This window comes from Poecilia mexicana, unplaced genomic scaffold (assembly GCF_051168715.1).
Source record: "Poecilia mexicana isolate PSO_F unplaced genomic scaffold, ASM5116871v1 scaffold_17, whole genome shotgun sequence".
NCBI lineage: Eukaryota > Metazoa > Chordata > Actinopteri > Cyprinodontiformes > Poeciliidae > Poecilia > Poecilia mexicana.
This window is the reverse complement of record NW_028263386.1, coordinates 16,152,419-16,175,344: the sequence shown is the minus strand read 5'-3', so window position 1 is coordinate 16,175,344 and position 22,926 is coordinate 16,152,419. Positions and strand designations below refer to the sequence as shown.

The window sequence follows — 22,926 nt, the reverse complement described above, 5'->3', positions numbered from 1 at the left end:
AATTGCACAGCCCTAATCTGAAGCACATATGCATGTATATCCATTATAAAATGTATGTTTGTTTTATAATGGAAGCTGCTAAGCTTTGGAAAACTGATACAACTTCTCTTCAATCTGCTGCAGCAAAGAGTGAGATTGCTCCAGTGAGTCTGTGGCTGTTATGCAAGGTAATAAAAAAATATATATATATTCAAATGTTTTTAATAAAAAAAGGATTAGTTAAGAATACTGAGTGAACAGTAGTTCTGCCTTAATAATTCTTGCCATCTTATTCGATGTAATTGAAATCTGCATTTTACTGCAATGCTGATCCTTGCTCCATATCTGCCTTCAAGATGTTCTGACAGGTGGAGCTGTAATGTGCCGGGCGAAGCTCGGCTGGAGTCCTTTCACACCATTTAAGCGATTTCCAGGTCAAACAAACTCACATGTGCAGGGCCGTTTAAACCGAAGACACCACAGCCATGTGGAAACCATAGAGGAGAGAAGGGGGAAAATATTGCAGAGGTTGAGGCTGGGCAAAGATGGAGGGATGAAAAAACAGATGGCTGTTTGTGAGGAGGGATGTACAGAACATGGAAAAAGATGGCTGACGTAACGAAGGAACTGGAGGCCATTTTTACTAAAATAGCACAAAACGAAGATGCCGTGAAAGACACTCTCCACAATCACAGATGATGTTTACTGAAAAACACTCAGGTGACGTGTGCAAACGAGTTCTAGCTTCTGTCAGTGCAAATGCTTGAAAACAGCAAGATCTTGTAAAACTGCTTACTGCTGAGTTACAGACAAACAGAACTCCAGGAATTTCTTCCCTTGCTGCACCGGGCATTTTTTTCTATCTGTCTTTTGTTGCTGTCTGACATGTGAGCATATACCTGAACAGAGGTGACTGAAAGGTTTTAGGCCTTTAACTGCAACCCATAAATGTTTATCTGTGAGATCACCGTGTTTCCATAACACTGTGACAAGATGCGGCTGGTTTGTCTCCATCAGAGTCCACCTTGACGTTGTGTTACGTATTCCTGTGCGCGCTCGTGTAAGCATTTCTGGTTTGTGAAAAAAGACAGAGTGTGTGTGTGTGTGTGTGTGTGTTTATATGCAAGTGTGGCCCAAAAAGTTCCCTGTGAGGGAAGCATGCGAGCAGCTGCTCTGGCCCCCTCTTTTGTTGGCTAGAATTTACAGTGGCTTTGGCTCCATGAAATATTTACGAGCTCCCAAAACACCCGCTCTCACACATACGCGCATTTTAGGACTGAGAAACAAAAAAAAAAAAAAAAAAAAGAAAAGAAAACCCACCTAGTGTACTCCAAAAAAAAGAAAAAAAGACAAATACAATACCTCCACAACAAGAATAGAGCCTTAAAATTAAGTCGAGACAAAAATGTCCACAGCTGAAACGAGGAGACATCTTGAATGGAATGTACTTAGATGTACAGAACCGATCCAGGACTAAGTGTTAAATAAAAACAGAGGCTGGAAAAATCTGATCCCTCTGTTTGGTGTACTGTACACTTAAATTTCCAATAACCTTGGTGTCTATATATAGCAGGTGACAGATGCAGTAGATTTAAATAGGGGAAACAGATGGAAATACAACACTGGATGTTTAACAAGGGTTTAGAAATGGTTTACAAACGGCAACATCTGGGTAAAGTCTCAAAGTTATTCATATTGCATTTTTGTGACTGCTAAGCTCATGCCAGGCGATTTAAAGTCAGACGTGTGAGATTTGAATGAGAAACATCCGCTTTTCAATTTAGTTTTCATCCTTATGTAGCTTTGCCTCTAAGTTGTAAGAGGTGCTTGCTTTGCTTTTGCGGTTATTACAGTAGCGATATACAGCAGAGTCAGGGAAGAGGGCGCATATTTAACGTCTGGTTCACATCTCAAGTCTCCTAGCAGCAAAAATGATGAAAGAATCAACAAAATAAGACTCTTGTAAATGTAACTTTCAAATTATGAAGATTTCACTTCACATGCATAGAACCGAAGGTTCTGTGAATCTGAACTTTGTGAAATCAAGTGCTTTCTGGGATTCCTCCAGGCTAGCAGAGGGGGGCAAGTCGTCACAAAGTTCACTCGAGCCTCAGGGCTGCCTCTGCTTCTGAAGCGCTCTTCAGACTCACAGACTGGCTTCTTTTCATTAAAAAAAGGCAGAGTTTGGTCAACTCTTCATGTGTTGAGATGAAGTGATGTTGGTAATCGATCCACATAGAAAAATAATCTCAGATTTATGAATGAACATACTTTATCTACTACTTTTACGTGGACGCCAACCAAATGGCAGCCTCGGCATTAAAATCCCAAAACAGAAACATCCAGCAGGTTGAGCTTTTCACATTAAATAACTTTAAACCCAATCTTCAGCTGGTACTTTTAATTATTTAAGTAGTTAAAACTGCCCAAAGAAGTATAAGGAGTATTTGATATGTTTTGAGGTGAACATTGAATGAATTTAAAAAGGCCTAATTGTAGTAAAGAAGGCCTTACTTCCTTATAATAGACTTCCTGACTGAAAGTCCGTCTTCCAGATCCGCTTCATTGGCCATAAAGAGCAGTCTCTTCCCTGACTGATCCACACCGACGAAGTCCCTCTGTTCAGCTGGCAAAAATACACATGACAATACACGTCAATACGAATCCATCATGTCTCACAGAACTGACCACTTTTATCAAATCCAGTTGGACATAAATTAAATATGTAAACATTGGGCTCAAATTAAACCGTTTGAGCCCAATGTTTATATATGCTGCTTCCTCTCACTGTCTAACATTAACTCAAACTCAACATTAGGTATCAATTTATCTAAATGCCAGAAAAATCAGTTAGGATGTTTTCAGAAAATGTAAATAAATAAATGTAAAACTCCGACTAAGAAGGAGCTAACAAATGCGTTTCACTGTGAGATAATGAACAAAACATTGCTCTGTATCTACACATAACGCCGACATTATGCTACGATCCCATTACCTGTCCTTTTCTTCCCTTTCTGGCCCGGCACAGTCTCTGTGAACTCATGGGCTTTGCTCATGAGCATGGCCAGTGTTGCATTGTGGGCTCTGAAAAGGTCGACCACCTCATGAAGAGCCACGTCGGTTATAAGGTCACAGCTCACCACCAGGATGTCAGTCTGTAGGAAAATGTTGGGAGACAAAAACAGTCAAGACGGACTTTGTCAAATGAGAAAAAATGTCTTCAACACACCGCGTCTATCTTTGGATGCGTTTTATTACTCTAGTCACAAAACATCTCTTAAATTTTTCAACGAGATATGCAAAAATGCGTCGCAACACTAAGTATGCGTGATTTAATAATGGTAGCAGAGGAAAAGTGTGTTATGTCTGCTTGAGCAAGAGATTTTGTCACATAGTGCAAATTCTGTCAATTGCTACCCAGTGGTTTTGCACATTTACTTTTTACTAGTTTTCATGATTACCATGGTCAAATTTAATGCTAATAAATATGTAAACGTCATTGTTAAAAATCAAAATGGCTATTAAATCCTTATTTGGCCATGTATACTGATTTTCAAATGAAGCATCTCAGAAATACGCAGAAGCAACTAAAAATAAAGTGGAAAAATTCCTACAAAAAAAGCACAAAGCTCTCCACGGAGCTGATTGTGTATTTGTCTAAGAACGGCTTTTGGAAAATTTTATTGTTCTTACTTCACACAAGGAAGAATCTTCAGAATGGGCCGATTTGTCTGATTAAGTTGTGGCCAGTTTTTCAGATTTCTTTTATTACAGAGAATGCAGTCGACGGTTTGTTTGCAGTCAGCAGATCCGGCTTTTTTTTTGCCCGAAACAATTTTTCTATTCTATACCGTCATTAAAGCAGATGAAGTGAAATGCAACTTTCAAACTATTTTTCTTTTACTTAAAGTTAATTTACTATTTGCTATTTTAAAACATGTGCAGATGCGTTTATACAAACCTCAAAATGACAAGAGCTTTCTCCTAACAGACTTTGTATTCACTCCATATTCACCTCGGGCCAGGATTCCTGCTATGCTCAGGAGCCACACACAATAACTCAACCAAGGTTATTCAAAGAAACAAATGCTTCAAAATCTACATAAATACGAAGCTTGTGAATTCCAATCAACGTTCTAATCTTCTGCCATAAGAAAGACGTTTGCACGTGGGCACGCCTGTGTTTGTGCATCTGTGTTATCCATTTGTGTCTCCAACGATGAAGGCTGTCGGCATGTCAACTAATCCCACCATTAGCACCACAAGCCTGAACGACAGAGACACGGTTCCTCTGTTTGCCACAGAAAACAGACTGAGAGGAAAAGAAGTGCACAAAAGCGCATGTTGAAATAGGAAAAAATCCAGAAATTTCAAAGATTTTTTTTAATATATACGTATTTTTTTGCAGACTGCATCATGTATAATTAAAACCTCCATAGTCCACCAACAAATGATACAATTTTAAACCCTTGTTTTGTCTGTTAAGCTGTGCTCATTCACTATGCAAATTAATTCTGATTTAACTACTAGCTAATATTAACTAATAATAAATAAATCCTGAACTAACAACTACTAAACAATAACTAATGATGAACCAATGATAAAACTGCTAGTTAGCATTCACTACCTTGATGAACTAATCATATATCAACTACTAGTTAAGTAATCACAAACTATTATCTTACTAGCTGAACGTAAACATTGTCTAATGGCAATTAGACAATGTTTAATTGTCTAATTAAACACAGTCACTCAAAGTGCTTCGCAGTAGAGCCATATTCACACATTCATAAACTGAAAATTAAATCAGTCCAGGGGAAAGAAGCTGGAAGTGGATCATCAGCTGATTATTCATCATAGTGATCCACAGTTACGCCAACAATGACGACTTAATCCTGAACAAATCACTGATTAACCAATAAATAACTAAGTAATAACATTTTTTAAAAATCCTCCTCATAAGTAAATGATTTATTACTGGCTAATACTTCCCTGCTGAGAAAACAGAAAATTAAGGAGAGCTTTATTTCTAATAAACAGTTAAGTTAACAAACCGCAATCAGAGTTAATCTTAAACCGTTTCATAAGAACGAGGCTCTGAAATAACTGATGAGTTTTTAAATATTCAGTAGTTAGCAAAGTTATAGTTCATGATTATCTTTTTTGTCAGTTATTTATGCTTAGTTCATCAAAAAAAAATAATTAAAATTAATGACTTTTCTGTTTATTCTAAAATGATATACTTGTGGCTCCCACTTAGACATTCGCTTAAATTACATTTTGCTGTTTTTTTGTGTTGCGTATGACGCTTTCTCTCGTCACATTTTTGTGAACGTCTACTCTTATTCAAGCCTGTTCCAGAACTCCCAACAGGGCTGTGACGCTGATTTCAGCCGGATGATTTAGAGTTTAGAGCAGTTCTTTAAGTGTATCTGAGTAAGAGCGGTATCAGCAGGATTAAGGGTCATCAAGTCAACCGAGATTAACTTCAATCATAACCTTGATCCGGACCCCGCGACAGGAAGCAGCCCGGCTAAAGCGGGAGGTGTCTGCGGAAGATCTACAGACTCCGATCTTTCAACTCTGCTCTGTCTCTCTATCACACACTGACAAGCTTGCACACATGTTCAGAAACAAAGCACAAAGGCATGTGCACACGCATGCACATACATTCGCACACCAATGGATAATAGCGTGGTTACACAGAGGCCACACACACACGCGCGCACACACACACACACACACACACACACACACACACACACACACACACACACACACACACACCAGACACACACTCTAGAGGCGACAGCAGAGTGGAGTCAGCTGGAGAGGCAGAGGCACTTTGGCCTTTCCACAGCCAGGATCAGCAGACGGGTCAGGACCACACACACTGATGCTTACAAAATCACACACAGACGCATACTTATCCAAGTGCTAGGTGACTTCAACTCAGAGCTATGTACACAATCTTGACCACGCACAGAAAAAGCCATGATGTTCACAACATTTTCACTGTGCCAAATATAAATGTGTCTCCAATATGACACTATATATATATATATATATATATATATATACAAAAACTTTATGTTATCACTTACGTTGAGTAATTGAACTCAAAACTTACATTGTGTTTTGTTTAAAGAGACTTGAAGTAATAAGCTAATATAAAATGAATTAAGGCTGCCAGCTGGATCCAGCCAGATCTTTGCTTGCATGTTGCAACAGCTTCAAGTAACTTGTAGACTGTTTTTGGGCCACAACTTGGGATGTACAGTGCCTAGCGAAACTATAAAAATATACCACATTCAACTTTCAACCAATCATACATCTCTTTAACTTTGATTACTTTGTCACAGAACAACACAAAGTTATGGATAATTGTGAAGTGGACGGAAACAGATGGAATGAAACTTATTTTCATGGGCAGTATGACTTGCAGACATATTTAGCTTCTCTAATACTTTACGTACGAAATACAAATTGTATTCAGAAGTCCATTATGTGTTAAATTGTGTAATTTAACGCCGGAAAACATTAGACAACAAACATCATGAAGTGCCAGGAACACAGGAAGTTTAAGTCAGGGTTTGGTTCCCAAGCTGATTCCCAAATGTTTGTTAAACCCATAATATGAAAATGAAAACAGTAGCACAACTATATGCCTACTAAGACACGACCATGAACCTGAACTGACAGGCCTGGCAAGAAGAGCATTAATCAGAGAAGTAGCCAAGAAAACCATGATAGCTGAAGGAGCTGCAAAGATCCGCAGGTGAAAGTATCTGTTGGTGATTTTATAATCTTTTAATATTTAAAAGATGATGATAAAATGTCCTGATTTTAGTTTTCCACAGGCATAGGGGACACGGCAAGTCTGACAAAGACGTGGCTTTGGTCAGATGAGTTCAAAATACAGCTTTTTAGCCTAATTAACTCCATGAAAATGTCATACTCTGCTTAAAAAAATAGAGGTAATCTAATGAAGATAGATGGAACTGAAGAAAGAGCAATCCTGCAAGAAAACATCTTTGAGGCAAAAGATTTGGGAAAGGGACTGAATTTTATTTTACAGTAGGCAAACTCCCCTAAACATACAGCTGGAGTCAAAATGAAATTGGTTACATCCAAGCACATCCCTGTGTTAGAAAGGCCAAGATCTAAATCTAAAAGAGAATTTTTGGCAAGAGTTTAATATTGTTTTTCACAGATCCCGATCTGAATGAGCTTGAGCTATTTTGAAAAGAATAATTGCCAAAAATCTCTGCCACTACCTCTGCAAAGCTGGTGCAGCCAAACCACAAAAGAACTGCAGATGTAACTGAAGCAAAAGTAGTTCTGGTACATATAAATGCACAAGAAGCATTTTCTTGATTTTAAAAATGTCTTTAAAATTCACAGTTATTCGCCATTTCATGATGATTTATTTTATACAAATAAATCATCCGGAATAAATAGAGGTTTGTCGTTCTAACACGATAAAAACATGAATACATTACTTCTCTTCCAAATGAACTGTTTGCTAGTGTTGCCATGGCAACCAGCTATCCTTACAAGCAGATCAATTTTGTCTTACACTGCTATGTAGCTTACCATATTTATCCATATTTATACAGAGCAAAGTCTTGACAAAGACTTAATTTTTCTTTCGACACATCAAAAGATGTCCATTTAAATTTCAAATGCAACCGTGTAGCTTAAACACACAATTCCTAAAGAGGAAACAAAAGCCAGAGGGTGTGGTGTGAGCTATACAATAAAAACAGACATTCAGTCTTGTATGTTTGCAGTATCTCGCCGCTCCATCTCTTGTGCCGGTCTTTCTTCACCTTTTCTCTGGAGTCTTAAAAGCTGACTAACATTTGTGGACCAAAGGAGGAACTTTGAAACAAAGCTCGCAATGCACATTTGGCTCTTTTGGCCCGATTTTCCAACATAATTAAACCTGAATGATCGTAAAAAAAAATAAAAAAAATAAAAAAAAATAAAAAATAAATGTCAAAGAGGGTTTAAGCATACAAAGGAAAAAGAGCATATTAAGTACTCCTTTCACTTGTTTGGCTTTTTGTGAAAGATCCAAGCATTAATCAGCATATCCGTCAACCTTTGTGCAACTTCAGTGTTTGAAGAGTGAACAAATCAAAATATGCTGCCTGTAATCTCTCTTTTCATTAATCAGGAGGAATGACCCACTGTACTCGCTCTTAAGTGTACACTGATTCCTGTAAGTATTTTGTTTTTAGATTCAACCAAATCCCCTCGTGGGACGGTGTTTGCCAAAAGACACAAGTAGGTGTGTCGGGGTTTCTATGCCGCACTGATGCATCTCTTTGACAGATGGGGAGATCTGTCTGCTTGGATTTGGCAGGCCACGGGTACACTTCTTCACTCATCACCTCGCAGAGTGTGAGTGTGTGTAACTCAATGCCTCTAATCTGGTGAACTGCTTGGAGGATTAGAGTCTGAGCGACTCTCAATAGGAGCAAGCAGTGGCTAGTTTTGCATAAGTGTGTTTATATGAGGATATACAAAGTTTCGATCAAGGAAATCTTTAGCAGTAACAAGAATCTGTACAGACATGTCAGAATCGGAAAATGTGTGTAACACTCTACAAAATAAAATGGAAGTATAACATTTTATTAATGTAGAATCTGTACAAAAAAAAATAAAAAAATCTATGTACTACTGGTATCTAAAAACGAAAAGAACCAAAAATGAAACGGCCATCGAGCATAAGCTTCATGCTTTTTGCATTCAAAACTGAGATATAGGTGTTTTTTAAAATCCTTGCAATTTGGCATCTATGCAACTTAAAGTCACTATAATTGAAACACACTAACTTTAAGTGCACTGGCCCCTCACCTATTCACAGTCCAGTATTCACATTTTCACCTATTTACAGAGTTTTCTGTAGAATATAGCCCCAAATTATTTTTTGGAGCATGTCTAAGTTACTCTAAAGAAAATGCAGTGTGGGAAGCTTAAAATGCCAAGGCAGAATGCTACTTGACATGCTATTGGCTGGCTTTTGAAGAGCAGCCAATCGAGGAGCACCACTAATTTTCAATGGTTGTATCCCCAAGAACAAAGACAAGGATATTAAGGTATATTAGGTTGCTTAAATTATTAGAATAGGCAGTTATAAGCATATTTATAGGAGAAAAAAGAAAGTAGTTTGCAACCTTTACATTTGAAATGACAACTGAGAATAATGAGAAGACTGATGCTGTAAGCAGGTCCTCCTTGTGCATGCATTGGTTCTCTCCATGTAGTGTGTTTCTCCCACATTCACTCTGCGAAGTGGCCTCTATAAATTTCCATCAGGACTGAGCCTCTATGTGCATGGTTGTTTGTCCTGTGTGTCTTCGTCTTGATAAACGGAAATAAAAATATATGGACGTCTGATGAACACGGTTTTAATCAGCTCAGTAAACGTTCTGTATCCCAACCTAAAAGATTTGCATTTCCAATTTCATAAAACTCAAAAACAAAATCGACTGATTCTGTAAGGAACCCACAATTCTGCAACGCGCAAACAGTCAAACAAATGTGTTCAGAGGAGGCAGGTCAGAACCGTGGCATAATCACCCCAACGTACTCAAACACAAATGTTGCACAGATGTGCACATCCCCTGCATGAGACTGAATGGTGCACTGGCAGCAAAGGGAACTGGAGTCGTAACAATGAGCTCATATGCTTCAAGTGAACTGGATGAGGGGAGGCATGGTGGGATCAGCAGGCAGGATGCAGAGCAGGGACTGGCAATTGAAGTTGGGAGGTCATGGATAGCAACCAAGCATGGGGTTTATATGGGTGAATGTGAATGTTTGTGCGTGTTTGAAAATGAAGGAAAAATGAAGCACTGCATCAGCCTTGGCTGCCAACTGGGGAGAGGGAACAGACAGGATTGGTGGTGACTCTGCAGAACACACACCCTCTTAAATTACCATCCACTCTCTGTTATCCTCCTCTCTATCTAAAAACTTTTTTTTAAATGTCTTGAGATCACAACTAAGCACGTTGCTTTTTTTTTTTTTTTATAAACTCAAAATTAGAAACCCAAATATTAATCCATCTGTTTTCATTTGGTTGAAAGTTTATATAGGGATGATACAAAATGGTGATATGTTTAACTATGGAAATGACATAATTATTGTGCTAGGAGCACTATAACACAACAAAAGTTTCTGTTTGCATGTTTTAAAAAGAAGCAAACAAACCTTGATCTTCTGCTGAATGTGTCTGAGCGCATCGGCAGTGCCCATGTCTCCGTCTTCTGGGACACAAACGACCTCCATCTTCATCTTTATGTCCCGCTTCATTCTAGAGTCTGTACTCATCATCTTCTGGACTTCTTTAGTGGTGATCACTATAACCTCTAAAAACACAACCCAGAGAAAGCAAGCCCCTGTTAGATGAGTATAGAGGGACAAGTCCGAGAAAATAAATATTACTGTGGCAGTACACCAAGCTTCAAATCAATGTTTCGACTTTGTGGCAAGAAACCAAGCTACTCTACTTAATAAATCCAAAGATTGCAGAGTCTGCCTGTTCTAATAAGAGTCATCGTCTCTAAGCCGTTTCTACTGGGCATTTGCTCAGACTAGCTGTGTCAGCCCAGTAAAATCTAATTGCAACGCTCTGGCTAGGAGGCAGCACATAGTAAACTGCTGGCCACACAGAGTGATTACTTATAGAAAGCAACTTTCTTTTAGAGGAATACCAAACTACAGGTAATGAACAGTCCAGTTTATTGTCAAGTCTGGAAAATAGAAGGTTTTCCTTAATCAGGCTGGGCTTGTGAACCTGCAACAGCGTAAAAAGGCAGAAATCTGCCCTTTAAGTCCAGAAGGGAAAAACACACCTGACTGCACAATGCTCACAAGGCACAGACGAACTCATAAATATTTGGTTTCACAACATGCAGCATCTACAGAGTCATTATTCTTAACAAGGAGAATTGAGAAACTGAATATTTATTTCTTCATATCTATTCTAACACATCTGCTGAAATAGCACTTATTCTTTTAGTAAATAAACACTAAATATTTGAAATAACCAAGGTGATTACCCAGCAGATGTGTCATTCAAATCCATGTTTTTAATTTCTTTATTATCATTTTAATATTTTAAAATTTATCACAGTGAGCTTCAGAGATGTTTTTTACCTTGTATTTTACCTCCTACTCTCTGTGCGTGTTTAAAAACCTGAGTTCTTGTTTGGCATAATTCTAGTTTGGTACGTCCCAATCCAATCACGTGATCAGAAATCGAGTCCGATCACGTGGTTTCAGACTTGATTGGAAGTTGTGAACGGATAATCAAAACTTCAGGCACATTCACCATTTCAAACATGCTTCAGATACTTGTACTTCAAAGGGATTGTTAGGGGTGCCAATAATTTTGACGTGTCATTTTATAAAGAACAATCTATCATCTACAGTCTTGGAAAAGTTAGGACACCTTATTAAATATCCAGATCTTTAAGAAATGGTCACAAATTGATGTTTAATCTTTTCCTTGTCACTAGAAACAATGTGTATTTGTACTTAAAAATGTTTGAAAATGTAGCAAAAATCTAATTTGAAGCGAAGGAAAACGTTTGAACATCCTAATAGTGCTATCCTCCTGGGACAAATAACCCCAAATCAATTTTTTCATCTCATAAACTGTATAAATAATTTGTTTATGGTTCTATCTTTGTGCTTTTGGGTGAATTTTGAAATTTTCATGTAAATTTGTTTAGTTCTGCATTATTTTTGCCTAAAACCGTCTCAGTGCTGACCCTTTTGGTTCAATGGTGCCTAAGCAGTTCAATTCTACCATTGCTTAAAACGCTACGGCTTTATGTCTCGTGATGCAGCTTTTTGTCATAAAATCCTGAGGTCGGGTATAAAACTATCTCACTTAGACACACGGCCCCACCACTTTCTGCTGTGGGATGTTTGAATTTTCAGCTTGTCGGTCACTCTATAGGATCTCAACCAGATCAAAGTTTGGGCTTTGACTTATTCCAGGAGTTTTTATAATCTACAGCAATTTACTTACATGGGTCAGTGTTACGTTGCAGAATAAAGCTTTGTGCGTTTATGTCCATTTTTCTCAAGCACCTTCTGGACACTGTAGGATACATGGAGGATTCTCTGATGGTGAGCTGTCCAGGTCTTGTGCTACAAAGGATGATAAATCATGATACTTCCACCTCCCTGTTTCACAGGTGATTTTTGACCCGTTTCCTGGAATGTTGTATTTGACGTATGTTCTAGTGACCAGAGGCCTTGTGTTTAAACCGTGTGCAAGCACAAAAAAACAAGTGTTTGTGTGAAACCTGTTTACTCTTTTATGCATGAAACGCCCAGTGATTAAATTTTAGACGCATCTCTCTAAATAGGATCATTAAACCATTAAACATGTCAAACCATTGTCTCTGTTAAATCGACCTTTGTGTGTTAATTAGAAAGAAAAGGTTTCCTCCTTGCATAACTCCCATGAAAGGCAAATGTGTTGTTTTTTTGTTTTTTTTCTGAGATGTGGTTTTACTTTAACAGCAGCCACAGCCTGTTTATAAGTCCCATCTGTGATGATATTTTATAATTTTCAGAGACTATTTTAAGCAACTTGCGGACAACTCTGAGGGTAAATTTGCTTCGGCACTTGTGTAGTGGTTTTCAACGTCATCCACTCTTAGACTACTTCCTGCACATTATAAATTGCTGATTTTTAATTCTGTTGAGACCTCTTTAAACACTCGTAAACCGCTGCAATCTTCTTGCTTAATGTCTGAGTAATAGCTAAATAATGTTTTCAAGGTGTCCACCTGATATATTATGTCTAGGTGTGATTATAGTAATTTTAGGTGAGAGTGATTATTACACTTTATAGAAATTTCCCTTAACTTTTGTTTTGTTAAACTAACAAAATATTTGAATGTCGTTGAACTGGTAGTAAACATCCAAATGTCAAAGCATTTTAAAAACACATTGACTGAAAAAAGGTGTTTTCCTTTTTGTAAACATAACAATGTAGGATTTTATTCTGAAGAGATGTAATCAGAGTAGAAGATGGATTAGTTTACTTTGAAATATTAAACTAAAATAAGATTTGCACATCTTTACTGGGGTGCCAATAAATCTGCACATGCTGTATATTCACCAGTAATTAGTGCAACATTTTAAAAGGCATGAAAATGACACTGCACTGAGATAGCAGAATCCTGACGTCTGCAGAATCCTGAATTCTTATCGGTTTTGTTTAAAATTTTTATTTGCAACATTTTATTTATCTAATAAACTGAATTATCCAAGCAAAATTTCCTCTTGTTTAATCCTAGCTGCCTTTCGACCAGAGGAGATTTCAATTGCCAGCTTAGACGTACATATAAAGCTTAATCTGGACAAATATGGTGCATGTCCTTCTCAAACCTCACTGATCATTCTCTATCGAACATATCACTGTAAATACTGAATCACAACAAGATGAGGAATGTGCCAGACTTTAAGCTAAACGATGACTTTTATTATTATTATTATTATTATTGAGAACATAAATATTATTTCTGAATGCTTATAGGGGACAAGGAATGGGTGCGATTTGCTTGATTTCACCGAACTAATTATTTTAGAGAAACAAGGCCAACATAACTCAAACCTGATCCCTTCTGGTTACAGTTAAGATTTCTAAGGAGAAAACTCAAAGGAAGCTCTCAAGCAACTAAAAATTTTCTTGTGCAATTCAATCAAGGGACATCTAGATTAGTGTATTAAAAAGCTGTGTTGTGTTTTATCTTTTTATGTTTCAGAAACATTGATCTTATTGTTTTTTTTGTTTGTTTGTTTTTTACTCAGGATTTAAAACATGGATTTCACAGCAACAGTAAAGCTAAACCTCCACACACACGCACACACACACACACACACACACACACACACACACACACACACACACACACACGTTAAATTCCTTATGTGTAAGTGAGAGGTAAAGTTTTTTTTTCTTCAAGGTAGGTTTTTCCACTCTATGCTCCAGACTTCTCATGTGGGCCACATAAACCAACTTGCAGCATTTTGTTTCTTTACATTTTATATGGAAACCAAGAATGAGCTCCCTGTAACAACCCCAGCTCCTGCCACAAAGACATTTAATCTGACAGCGGGGCACACAGCTCACACGGAGCTCCTGACACCAGGTTTGATAGAGTGTGTTGGATTAGACACAGCTTGCTGGAACCGTATTTTATGCAGCTTAAATTGGATGCCAGATTATTTGTGCTTGCAATGTCATCGTAGACTTTTTAAATCAAGATGAATGTTGATGAAAGTTATTTAGAATCTCAGACGTTAAAAGGTGTAGTAAAAGTAGGTTAATGGGTGGGGACCACATGTAATGTTTGACCCTACTTCTCACCTTCAAAGCCCACTCTCTCGAGCAGGTTCAGGGGATACCACATCAGTGGTTTGTTGCCTACAGGCAGCATGGGTTTGGGGGTGTTGTATGTCAGATCTGTCATACGTGATCCACCCCCAGCCGCCATCAGCACCGCCTGGAGCTCCATGGTGTCTGCAGGAAAAGGCTAGAAGAAACAAACAAACAAAAAAAAATTATATGTCATGGACATTTTTAAAGAACACAAACTAAAAGCCATAAGTGTTGAGCAATAAGATCATATATTGTCAACATAATTTATGACTTTGCAAAAATCAAACACAAAGGTAGTTTTTGTTTGTTTTTAGATGGTAAACAAAGCATGTGGCTCCAGGTACGGGAGGGCGACACGGACTTACAATTTTAGTGCAATATTTGGTGGGACTATTGTAATAACGATAAAACAAACAAATCAAAGTTTCAAGTAGTGAATTATAAGCCTGGTGGGCCACCAGGCTTTACTTGCCTGATGCCTCTGGTGTTTGTTTTTTTTTTTTGCTAAATAGGGTTTTTTATACACCAGTAACAGCAAAGACAGACTAAGCTAGGTTTATTAGTTGACGCAATGAACTGAGCACAAGAGGTTGCACATCACCCGTGCCGTTCCTGCATCTACCTCACATGCTATTATTATGAAGCCTGCTCATGCACCTCATGCACTTCTGAATTTTTGTAGCTTTTAACATTTTTAGCACAAAAACACGGTGGGCTGCTGGTGAACTGCCTTCACACCCTTACAACAAAGGTTATCAGGTTTTCTACAAATACTGTTCTAAAAAACATTGCCAGGAAAAAAGCTTCTTCAGGACGTCACTTTGTTCACTTACTTCAGGTAGTGTGGTTTATGTAATTAAATTGCACACAATTACTACAATTAATCATACTTTCGAATTTGCTGATATTTACTGATGCTACTATGGAACAAACTGTGGAGAAAATAGTAAAAATAACATTTTATTATAATATTGTTTTTATTTATCATGAATTGAAATTTATTGAGACAGTGATAAATAGAAATTCTTATAAGAACTTTTTCATGATGAATGATAAACAATACAATTCACCCACCCCTAGGTCCCAAGTTTTATTGAAGATTTCACTGTTGAAAAAATCTGCACTGACAGTAACAGAAATATGCAGCAGGATCTGTTTACTGCCAATGAATCGATCCTGTCAATAATTTTTACGGTGATCTAAAATGACCTTTATCTGTCCAAATTAATTTTAAACATTAGCATGCAGGGTTTACCACAGAACACTTGCTAAGCCCGGTGGTCAGGGAACCGAGGCGGTCCACCGTGTTTTTGTATTAAAATATGTTAAGTTGACAGGAAATGTAAAATATTGCTGGGTAATTACGTTATTGGAAGACGTAGCCGACAATACTTAAACCCACAATAGAATCTTAAAAACAACTAATCAAAAAAAAAAAAAAAAAAAAAAAAGAATACAACTGAAATAAATATCAATCATTTGCACTTCTGTTAAATCAAAATTAAGTCATCAGTTAGTGGATCTAAAAGTGCGATGTAATGTTGATCACATTTAGAAACGACCTAAGGCATAAATGAACCAAGAAAATATCAATGCTGCAAAATTGAAGGCAGCAATTTAATGGTTTCAGCATAGCTAAATTAAAAGATTTTAAATTAACATTTAAATTTAAGATTTTAAAGAAATGCAATTTTCAAGTTTACTTCGAATGAGTTTACAGAACAACCTTCATAGTTAGGTTGTTTTGTTACCATATCTGCAATCTGATGCTGTCAGGGTTTTTTCTTTTAAATAAAAACAAAAAGCAAATGACGGGGGAACAAGTAAAGCCTGGCGCCCGCCAGGCTTATAATACACTAGGGGAAACCCTGATGGCATGTTTTGAAAAAATCTTTCAAACAATTCTTTTCTAATCTGGCATATGGTTTAAAGTCATTAAGGTGCCATTAAATATCATTTATTGAAGCATTTCACTAAATGATATTTAGTGAAGCATTTCTCCATATAACTCCATGTTTATGTGAGAACCACTGGTGTAGCACATTACAAACCAAACGACACTAATGGCTCATAGAGAAATAACACAAAGTTTTACAAACAATTGATTAAAAAAAAGTCAAAACTAACCTAAAATCTTGAGATAAGTTATATTTTTTGAGACTTTTGATAAAGATGTGAAGGTATTTTGCTCAGTGGGCACAAAACAAGGAAAAATGATCATATAAGGTCAGTTTTATATGGATAATTGAGCTTGAATGTTTCCATTGGAGCTGAGCCTTTCCCTGCCTTCATAGGGTGAGTCATCTTTCACTTATATATCATGTTTGGATGAGTAGAACATACATATCTGTCATCTTTATGTTTATGTTTAAAATTAGTGGAATAAATGCCCAAACTACGCAACATAATAAAAGTAGTCAAATATTTACGATTTATTGGCATTAGGACCAAAAATAGATTTGTGTCAACAGCTGGAAAAGACTCAGCACGCTGTGACCCTGAGCTGCGCAAAGTAGACTTCAATACTGCAAGGATGGACAAACTATTTTAACATTTGTCGCAACTTGCAAAAACTGTTCGATTAAACTTATTTGATGGGACTCTAATACGTGCCAAGAACGAACACGATGTAAATCAGCCACTTTCAATCAAATATTTAAGCATTGACACATCATGCACATACAGGCAATTATGATTTCAACAGGCAGTAACTGGTCTTCTACGTTGATGAGTGAACGAATATATCATTAAAGAGGTACTCAGAAGAAAATAAAGTATCTAAAATCGACTAAGTAAACGATGCCTACCTGTGTCAGTGTTCTTGATCCAAGATGATCTGCTGTCTCTGGATGACAGCGGTGGCAGACGCATGTAAGTTTCTTGATGTCAGCGTAGCAGTCAGCACTTAGCTAACTAACAAAGCATCGATTTGCAAAACAGCATTGCTCTATAGACAGTGTAAATGCGACAGAATTTGTCTCTCCAGACTTAAACAGTAGATTAACTGTGCTACGGTGAGAAAAAATATAAACAATGTCCTTAATTATTTTAGAAGAAGAATGTGAAACAAGCTATCGGATAGCATTGAATGATGACATATGGGAGCGTTCAGTGAAACATGTCCGTAAGGAAACCTACTCCCTCTGTAATGTGGTTCCTTCGAACCACATTACAGGCGTCTAAACATTTTAGATATAATAATAATAATAATAATAATAATAATAATAATAATAATAATAATAATAATAATAATAATAATAATAATAATAATAATAATATATTGTTTGTGTTTTTTTTATTTCAGCTTAGTCAACAATATTATAGTGTAACTTGATACAACCTTATTGCAATAAGTTGAACATTTAAAAATACATTAAATAACACAAATAAAAAAAAAAATTCCTTCATGATTTTTAAATAATCATAGTCATGTATTGCCCAGCCAAGTCGTAATTTGAATAATAAAAAAAAACACATTTTCATCAGTGGTCAAACAAATAACAGTGGCAGCTAGCAAAATCTGTTAATACTGTTTTGACACTGTACTTAGCATGTTTTCATGCAAATCTACTTGAAAAGTGGTATGAGAACTTTTGCAGACAGACGCCGCATGGCCATTTCTCCAGACTTCATGACTGAGAGCTCCCAATGCATAGAGCTGAGACGTAACAGCAAATTGAGCTTGGGGAATGTAGCTTTGGTTTTGTTTGCTCTGGAAAGGAGATGAGCTTGACTGCTCATTATTACTTGCTCATAACCAGGTGGGCAAAAGGGGACGTAAAAAGGGGGAAAAAGTAGTTTGACTCTATTATTTGTCCAAAAACAATGAAATTGATGCTATGATGACAGCAGAAAGTCCTGCTCCTGAAAAAGCTAATGCTGTGCGTTTCTTCAGGATAATAGGAGTAATACTATGCATTTGTTCTACAGCCACTGGACATTAGAGAAACTAATTTAAGATACACATTAAAGAACGCAAGTTTATATAAAAAAGTTAAATTTAAGTTAAAATTCAACTTTGATTTAAAAATGTCTAAGCATCATTTGCGGGATATGTAAAATACAGCTTAAAAAATTTGTTTTCCTTAAAATGTATCTATTTATACTTAATGCTTCTTCAGTCTGAGTCCCTGCAAATCAAAGTAAAATTCCTTGCTTGTGGACACAAGCTTGGCCAATAAAACTATTTTGATTCTAATGTGGTGGAACTGCATCATACTATGATGTCATTCTGGACCAATCTGTCAGAGGGAAATTTGCAACAACTTATTGAATCTATACCAGAAACATTTAAGGCAGTGGAAAAAGCAAAAGTGGGTCTGAACTGAATCTTTCAAAAAAATATACCTAAAATGTGCTTTATTATTCATGATTATATTGGTAATAAATAAAAAGCAAAACAAGACAATAATATGCCACTCCATGTGCTTGATGTGAACAGTCAGTCTTATTTAGAAAGACAGTAGTATTCATTTATGAAAAATGGATGGATTACAAATTTATGTTACAACAGTCCGTCAGTGATAACCAACAACACAGATCTGTGTAGTACAGGCAAAGGAAAAACTCATAAAAGACTGCTGAAATGCTTGTCGGGATCAAAGAAAAGGGTGTGCCATCAGACTTCCAGACACTGGAACAGGTCTAATCACAGAGTGACTTGAAATGGAGCCTTGAGATCTCCCCACGATTTCCTCTGCCTCCTCTGTCCTGCTGCTGCATCTTGTAAATCATTCTCAACTCACTGAAAGAAGCCAGTTAGATTAGCTGGGTTTGGATCATAAACATTTGCAGCGCAGACCACCCAGGATGAGTGCGGAGCCAAAGTGTGCATGAGTCAGTGTGTGTTCATGGGTGTGTGTATGTGTGTTTGAAGGCTTGCTCCAGCTTCCTGAGGTGGGCATTGCAACACCTAGACACTCAAATGTGTATGTGCAGCCAAACAAATAAGCATACCAAGGATTGTGCTTAGGCCTTGTTCCACGTCAGAGCTCTGTCAGACAGTAACCTCTGCCATGGAAACCAAAACGGCCTGCTCTCTGAGTCAAAAAATGAGTCCTTTGTTGCAGTTTAGAGGTTAAAATCTTCACTACTTCTTTTTTTTACAGTAAAAACTTATTACATTAGAGACATGATTTACTTACTGCTTAGTTATTATTACAAATGAACGGGACTTCAAAGTTTTCTTGCCAAGAACAAAACTGCCACGTTTTGGCTAAATTACAGTTCTACTGTATCACAGATACAGTGTCTCTTTAATTTCACATTTTATTATGCTACAAACACTAACTTCAATGTTTTTAGGGGGATATGACAGACAAACACAGAGTATTCAATAATTGAAATGGGGGGGGGGGGAATGATACATGGTTTTCAGGTTTTTTTTGGTTTTTTTTGTTTGATAAGTAAAAGTCTGGAGATGTGTATTTGTATTCAGCCCTTCCACTTTGCAGAAGCCAACTGTGCTGCAATTAAAGTTGCAAGTCTTCTGGGGTATGTTTCTAATGGTTTACCACACCTAAAACCCAAAATGCTGGCACATTTGTATTTGCAAAGTAGTTTAATCTCGGTTGGATTGGATGGAGGGAGTGCATGTGAACAGCAATTTTCAAGACTTGCCACTCTAACACATGCTTTGACTTAAATCATTGTATACTAGTTAAAAGCTGTGTGTTTTTGGGTTGTTCTGCAGGAAAGTGACTCTCCACCCCACAGTCTCAGGTCTTATGCACCCTATAATAGTTTAAAAAAAAAACAACAGCAAATAAAAACAGAACTACCTTGTGTTTAACTTCATTCATGATCTTAACTGCCCTGTCCTTGCTGGAGAAAATCTTAAGCAGAAAAAGATGCCACCATGTTTCGCTGTGGGTATTCAGGGTCATGTTCAGTTTTAATTTTCTGCCTCTTCAGTTGTTTTTGCATGTAGGTCAGAAAGTTCAAAGTCGGCTTCATCCGATCAAAGCGCCTTCTTCCACGTGTCTCAAATTAAATTCAAAAGTACTTTATTAATCCCAAAGGGAAACCCGACGTAATTGTAACTCATGTTCAGCAAGTTTTCATTGCAAGAGTTGTTGACAGTGGTGATGAGTAATGATGATGGTGATGGTGCTTGTAACAAATGTTATATTTCACTACTTATGGCTTTCTTTCAGTAATGTCTTTTTCTCTTTCAAAAAGATCCACAACTAATAATTGTCCAGTTAAGCAATTCACCTGTCTGAGCTGTAGGTCTCTGCAGCTCTTCCTGGGATATCATGGTCTTCTGTTCTGTTGACCATGACTTGGTAGATTTACAGTTTTGCCATGCTGCTTCCATTTTGGAGTTACAAATTAAATATTCATCTGTGGGATGTTCAAAGCTGGGGAAATTGTTTTATAGCCTAAGCAATGCTCTTCCTTGTGTTGGTCTCTCATCAAAGGGAATAAATACTTGTGCAAGGAACGTTATATGGGGACTGCACTACAGAAAGATAATTATATGGTATTTATTTTTCCTTTAAGGATCATGCATGGGGAGGTATAAAAAAAGGGAAAACCTGAGGGAGACAAGACAGAGTTTGACCACATGTTTCACCCCCAGGAAGCTATCTGTGTGTCCTTCCTTGGCCAGATTGAGCTTGACAGACTGTCAGGGAGGTCCCCGAACCGCACAGAGCAAACATGCACAGACACTGTCTTGGTATTTAATAAACACACAACACTAAAACATGGTGTAAGTATTTTTCACAACTTACTTGTGTCTTTAGTGTTTATTTCAAGTAAAATCGTTGAAAAGGTGAGAACAACATCAGACCAAAAGTTGATATTATCGCATAGTCATTAAAACACATTTTGGACCTCAGTCTACAAAACAGAAAGGTTTTTATGGGTTTTTTTATGGTCTCTAAAACTGAGAAACATAAGAGTTTTTTTTTTTCTGAAAAAAAAAAAACTCTTACAGAGTCTGTAATAATTACAGATTATTGTCTGTAATCTGAGATTACCAAATCTCAGATGGTTTGGTAATTTCATTGACAAGCGATGACTTTGCTCCTTTTCCTACATAAACTTATCCAATTTTGTGCACAACAAGCTTAAATCATGTCGCTGTTTGATCTCTATCTGGTGGCCCACATGTGGAGAAATACTTTCCTTTCCTTTTGAATAACACATTGTATATACAGACACACACATGCATGCATGCACACACACACACACACACACACGCACGCACTCACGCGCAAGCACGCACGCACACAAAAATGTTCTTTTCAACCGAAATAAATGTTTACAGCATTCCAAACATTTTGTGTGCGAGACAGTATGTGTGGTCCTGTCTGCACCTAGCATGTGGTTTGAGGTTAAGGTGTTTTTCTGCTGGCTTGTGAGCATGTCAGTGTCCATGCTGTCTCTCCATGTGTGTGTGTGTGTGTGTGTGTGTGTGTGTGAATTTATCCATGTTTACTCCTGAAAGTTCACTGAATAAAAGAGTGGAACAAAGAGAATAAAGGAAGAGTAAGTATTTCAGGGGTAATTAACTTGATCCAGTAAATTACTAAATGTGCTAGATGCTGCAATTTAATGAGTTGCCGTGAAGCCAAAAGGCCAGGAAACTGCTTTGAATTCAAAATGACTTCTGAACAGGAGTCTTGTCTGTATCAAATGTACCACATTAAAAATGCTAATAAAACCTGTAAGTAATGAAGACTCTTCAAATCTTATTTCCCTCTTTTAGTAAATGAAAGATAAAACTCAGAAAACTCTCCACATCACACCTTGTCCTACCAAAGTGGGTGCTTCACTCACTCATGTTGCAGTTCTCATGGTTTTACCATTTTATCAATGTGTTTGTCTTTATTCTTGCTTATTCATAGTTTATGGTGTCCAATGTGGGAAAACACCTTTGCAGCAGGCCTAGGATTTGATTGGAGCACAGCTTTTCAAATTTGATGGTTTCCTTTATAAATTTGCTGGTTTCTGGAACATGATGTGTCGCTTTTTAAAAGATAATAATAATAAAAGATCTTTTAGCGTATTTCATGTTGTCAAGCAGATTCTTTATGTGTTTTCTTGATTCTACGGGTCTGGTAGCAATCAGACCAAGTGATTGTGTGGTGAAATTAAATAGCGTTTTTTAAAAAAGGACCTATTTACAGTTAACATGAGGGAAATGGCAAACAACAGTAAATTACTAAATTTTCAGGAAAGTATTGTTGTCTTCAATTGGATTTATGTGGCATTTTTCATTAATGTGAGCATCCATCATTTCAACACAAATTATATGTTTTGAAAAAAAAATTACACATCTAGGTGCAAGTTTCTTCTAGTGTAAGTAATGCAAAGTATACACCTTATGTTATTTAAACACCATTTCACAATAGCGTAACATCAGGAGTAGTGACATCACACAGGCCTTAATTTGAACAAAAATAATCACATAATATAAATAGAAATCATGCTGCTAAACATTTACCTAGAGTCTAATGTATATTGCTGCCAATAATTCAGCACTAAGTGCTATCTGGACTTAAAAAAAAAAAAAAAAA

The 22,926-nt window shown here is 37.0% G+C and overlaps 1 protein-coding gene across 1 annotated transcript in view; it reads right to left on the bottom strand.

The window, feature by feature from the left end:
- The window catches only part of eif2b3 (eukaryotic translation initiation factor 2B, subunit 3 gamma), a 34,826-nt gene extending 17,302 nt beyond the window's left edge, over window positions 1–17,524 (bottom strand). Inside the window, exons 1-5 of the mRNA XM_015000141.2 lie at window positions 17,206–17,524; window positions 14,387–14,552; window positions 10,204–10,361; window positions 2,975–3,134; window positions 2,494–2,605 (exon numbers count right to left, since the gene is read on the bottom strand). Coding sequence (XP_014855627.1) covers window positions 2,494–2,605; window positions 2,975–3,134; window positions 10,204–10,361; window positions 14,387–14,534 — 578 coding nt within the window. The 5' untranslated portion in view covers window positions 14,535–14,552; window positions 17,206–17,524. The remainder of the gene's footprint in view (window positions 1–2,493; window positions 2,606–2,974; window positions 3,135–10,203; window positions 10,362–14,386; window positions 14,553–17,205) is intronic.
- Between the last annotated feature and the right edge of the window lie 5,402 nt (window positions 17,525–22,926).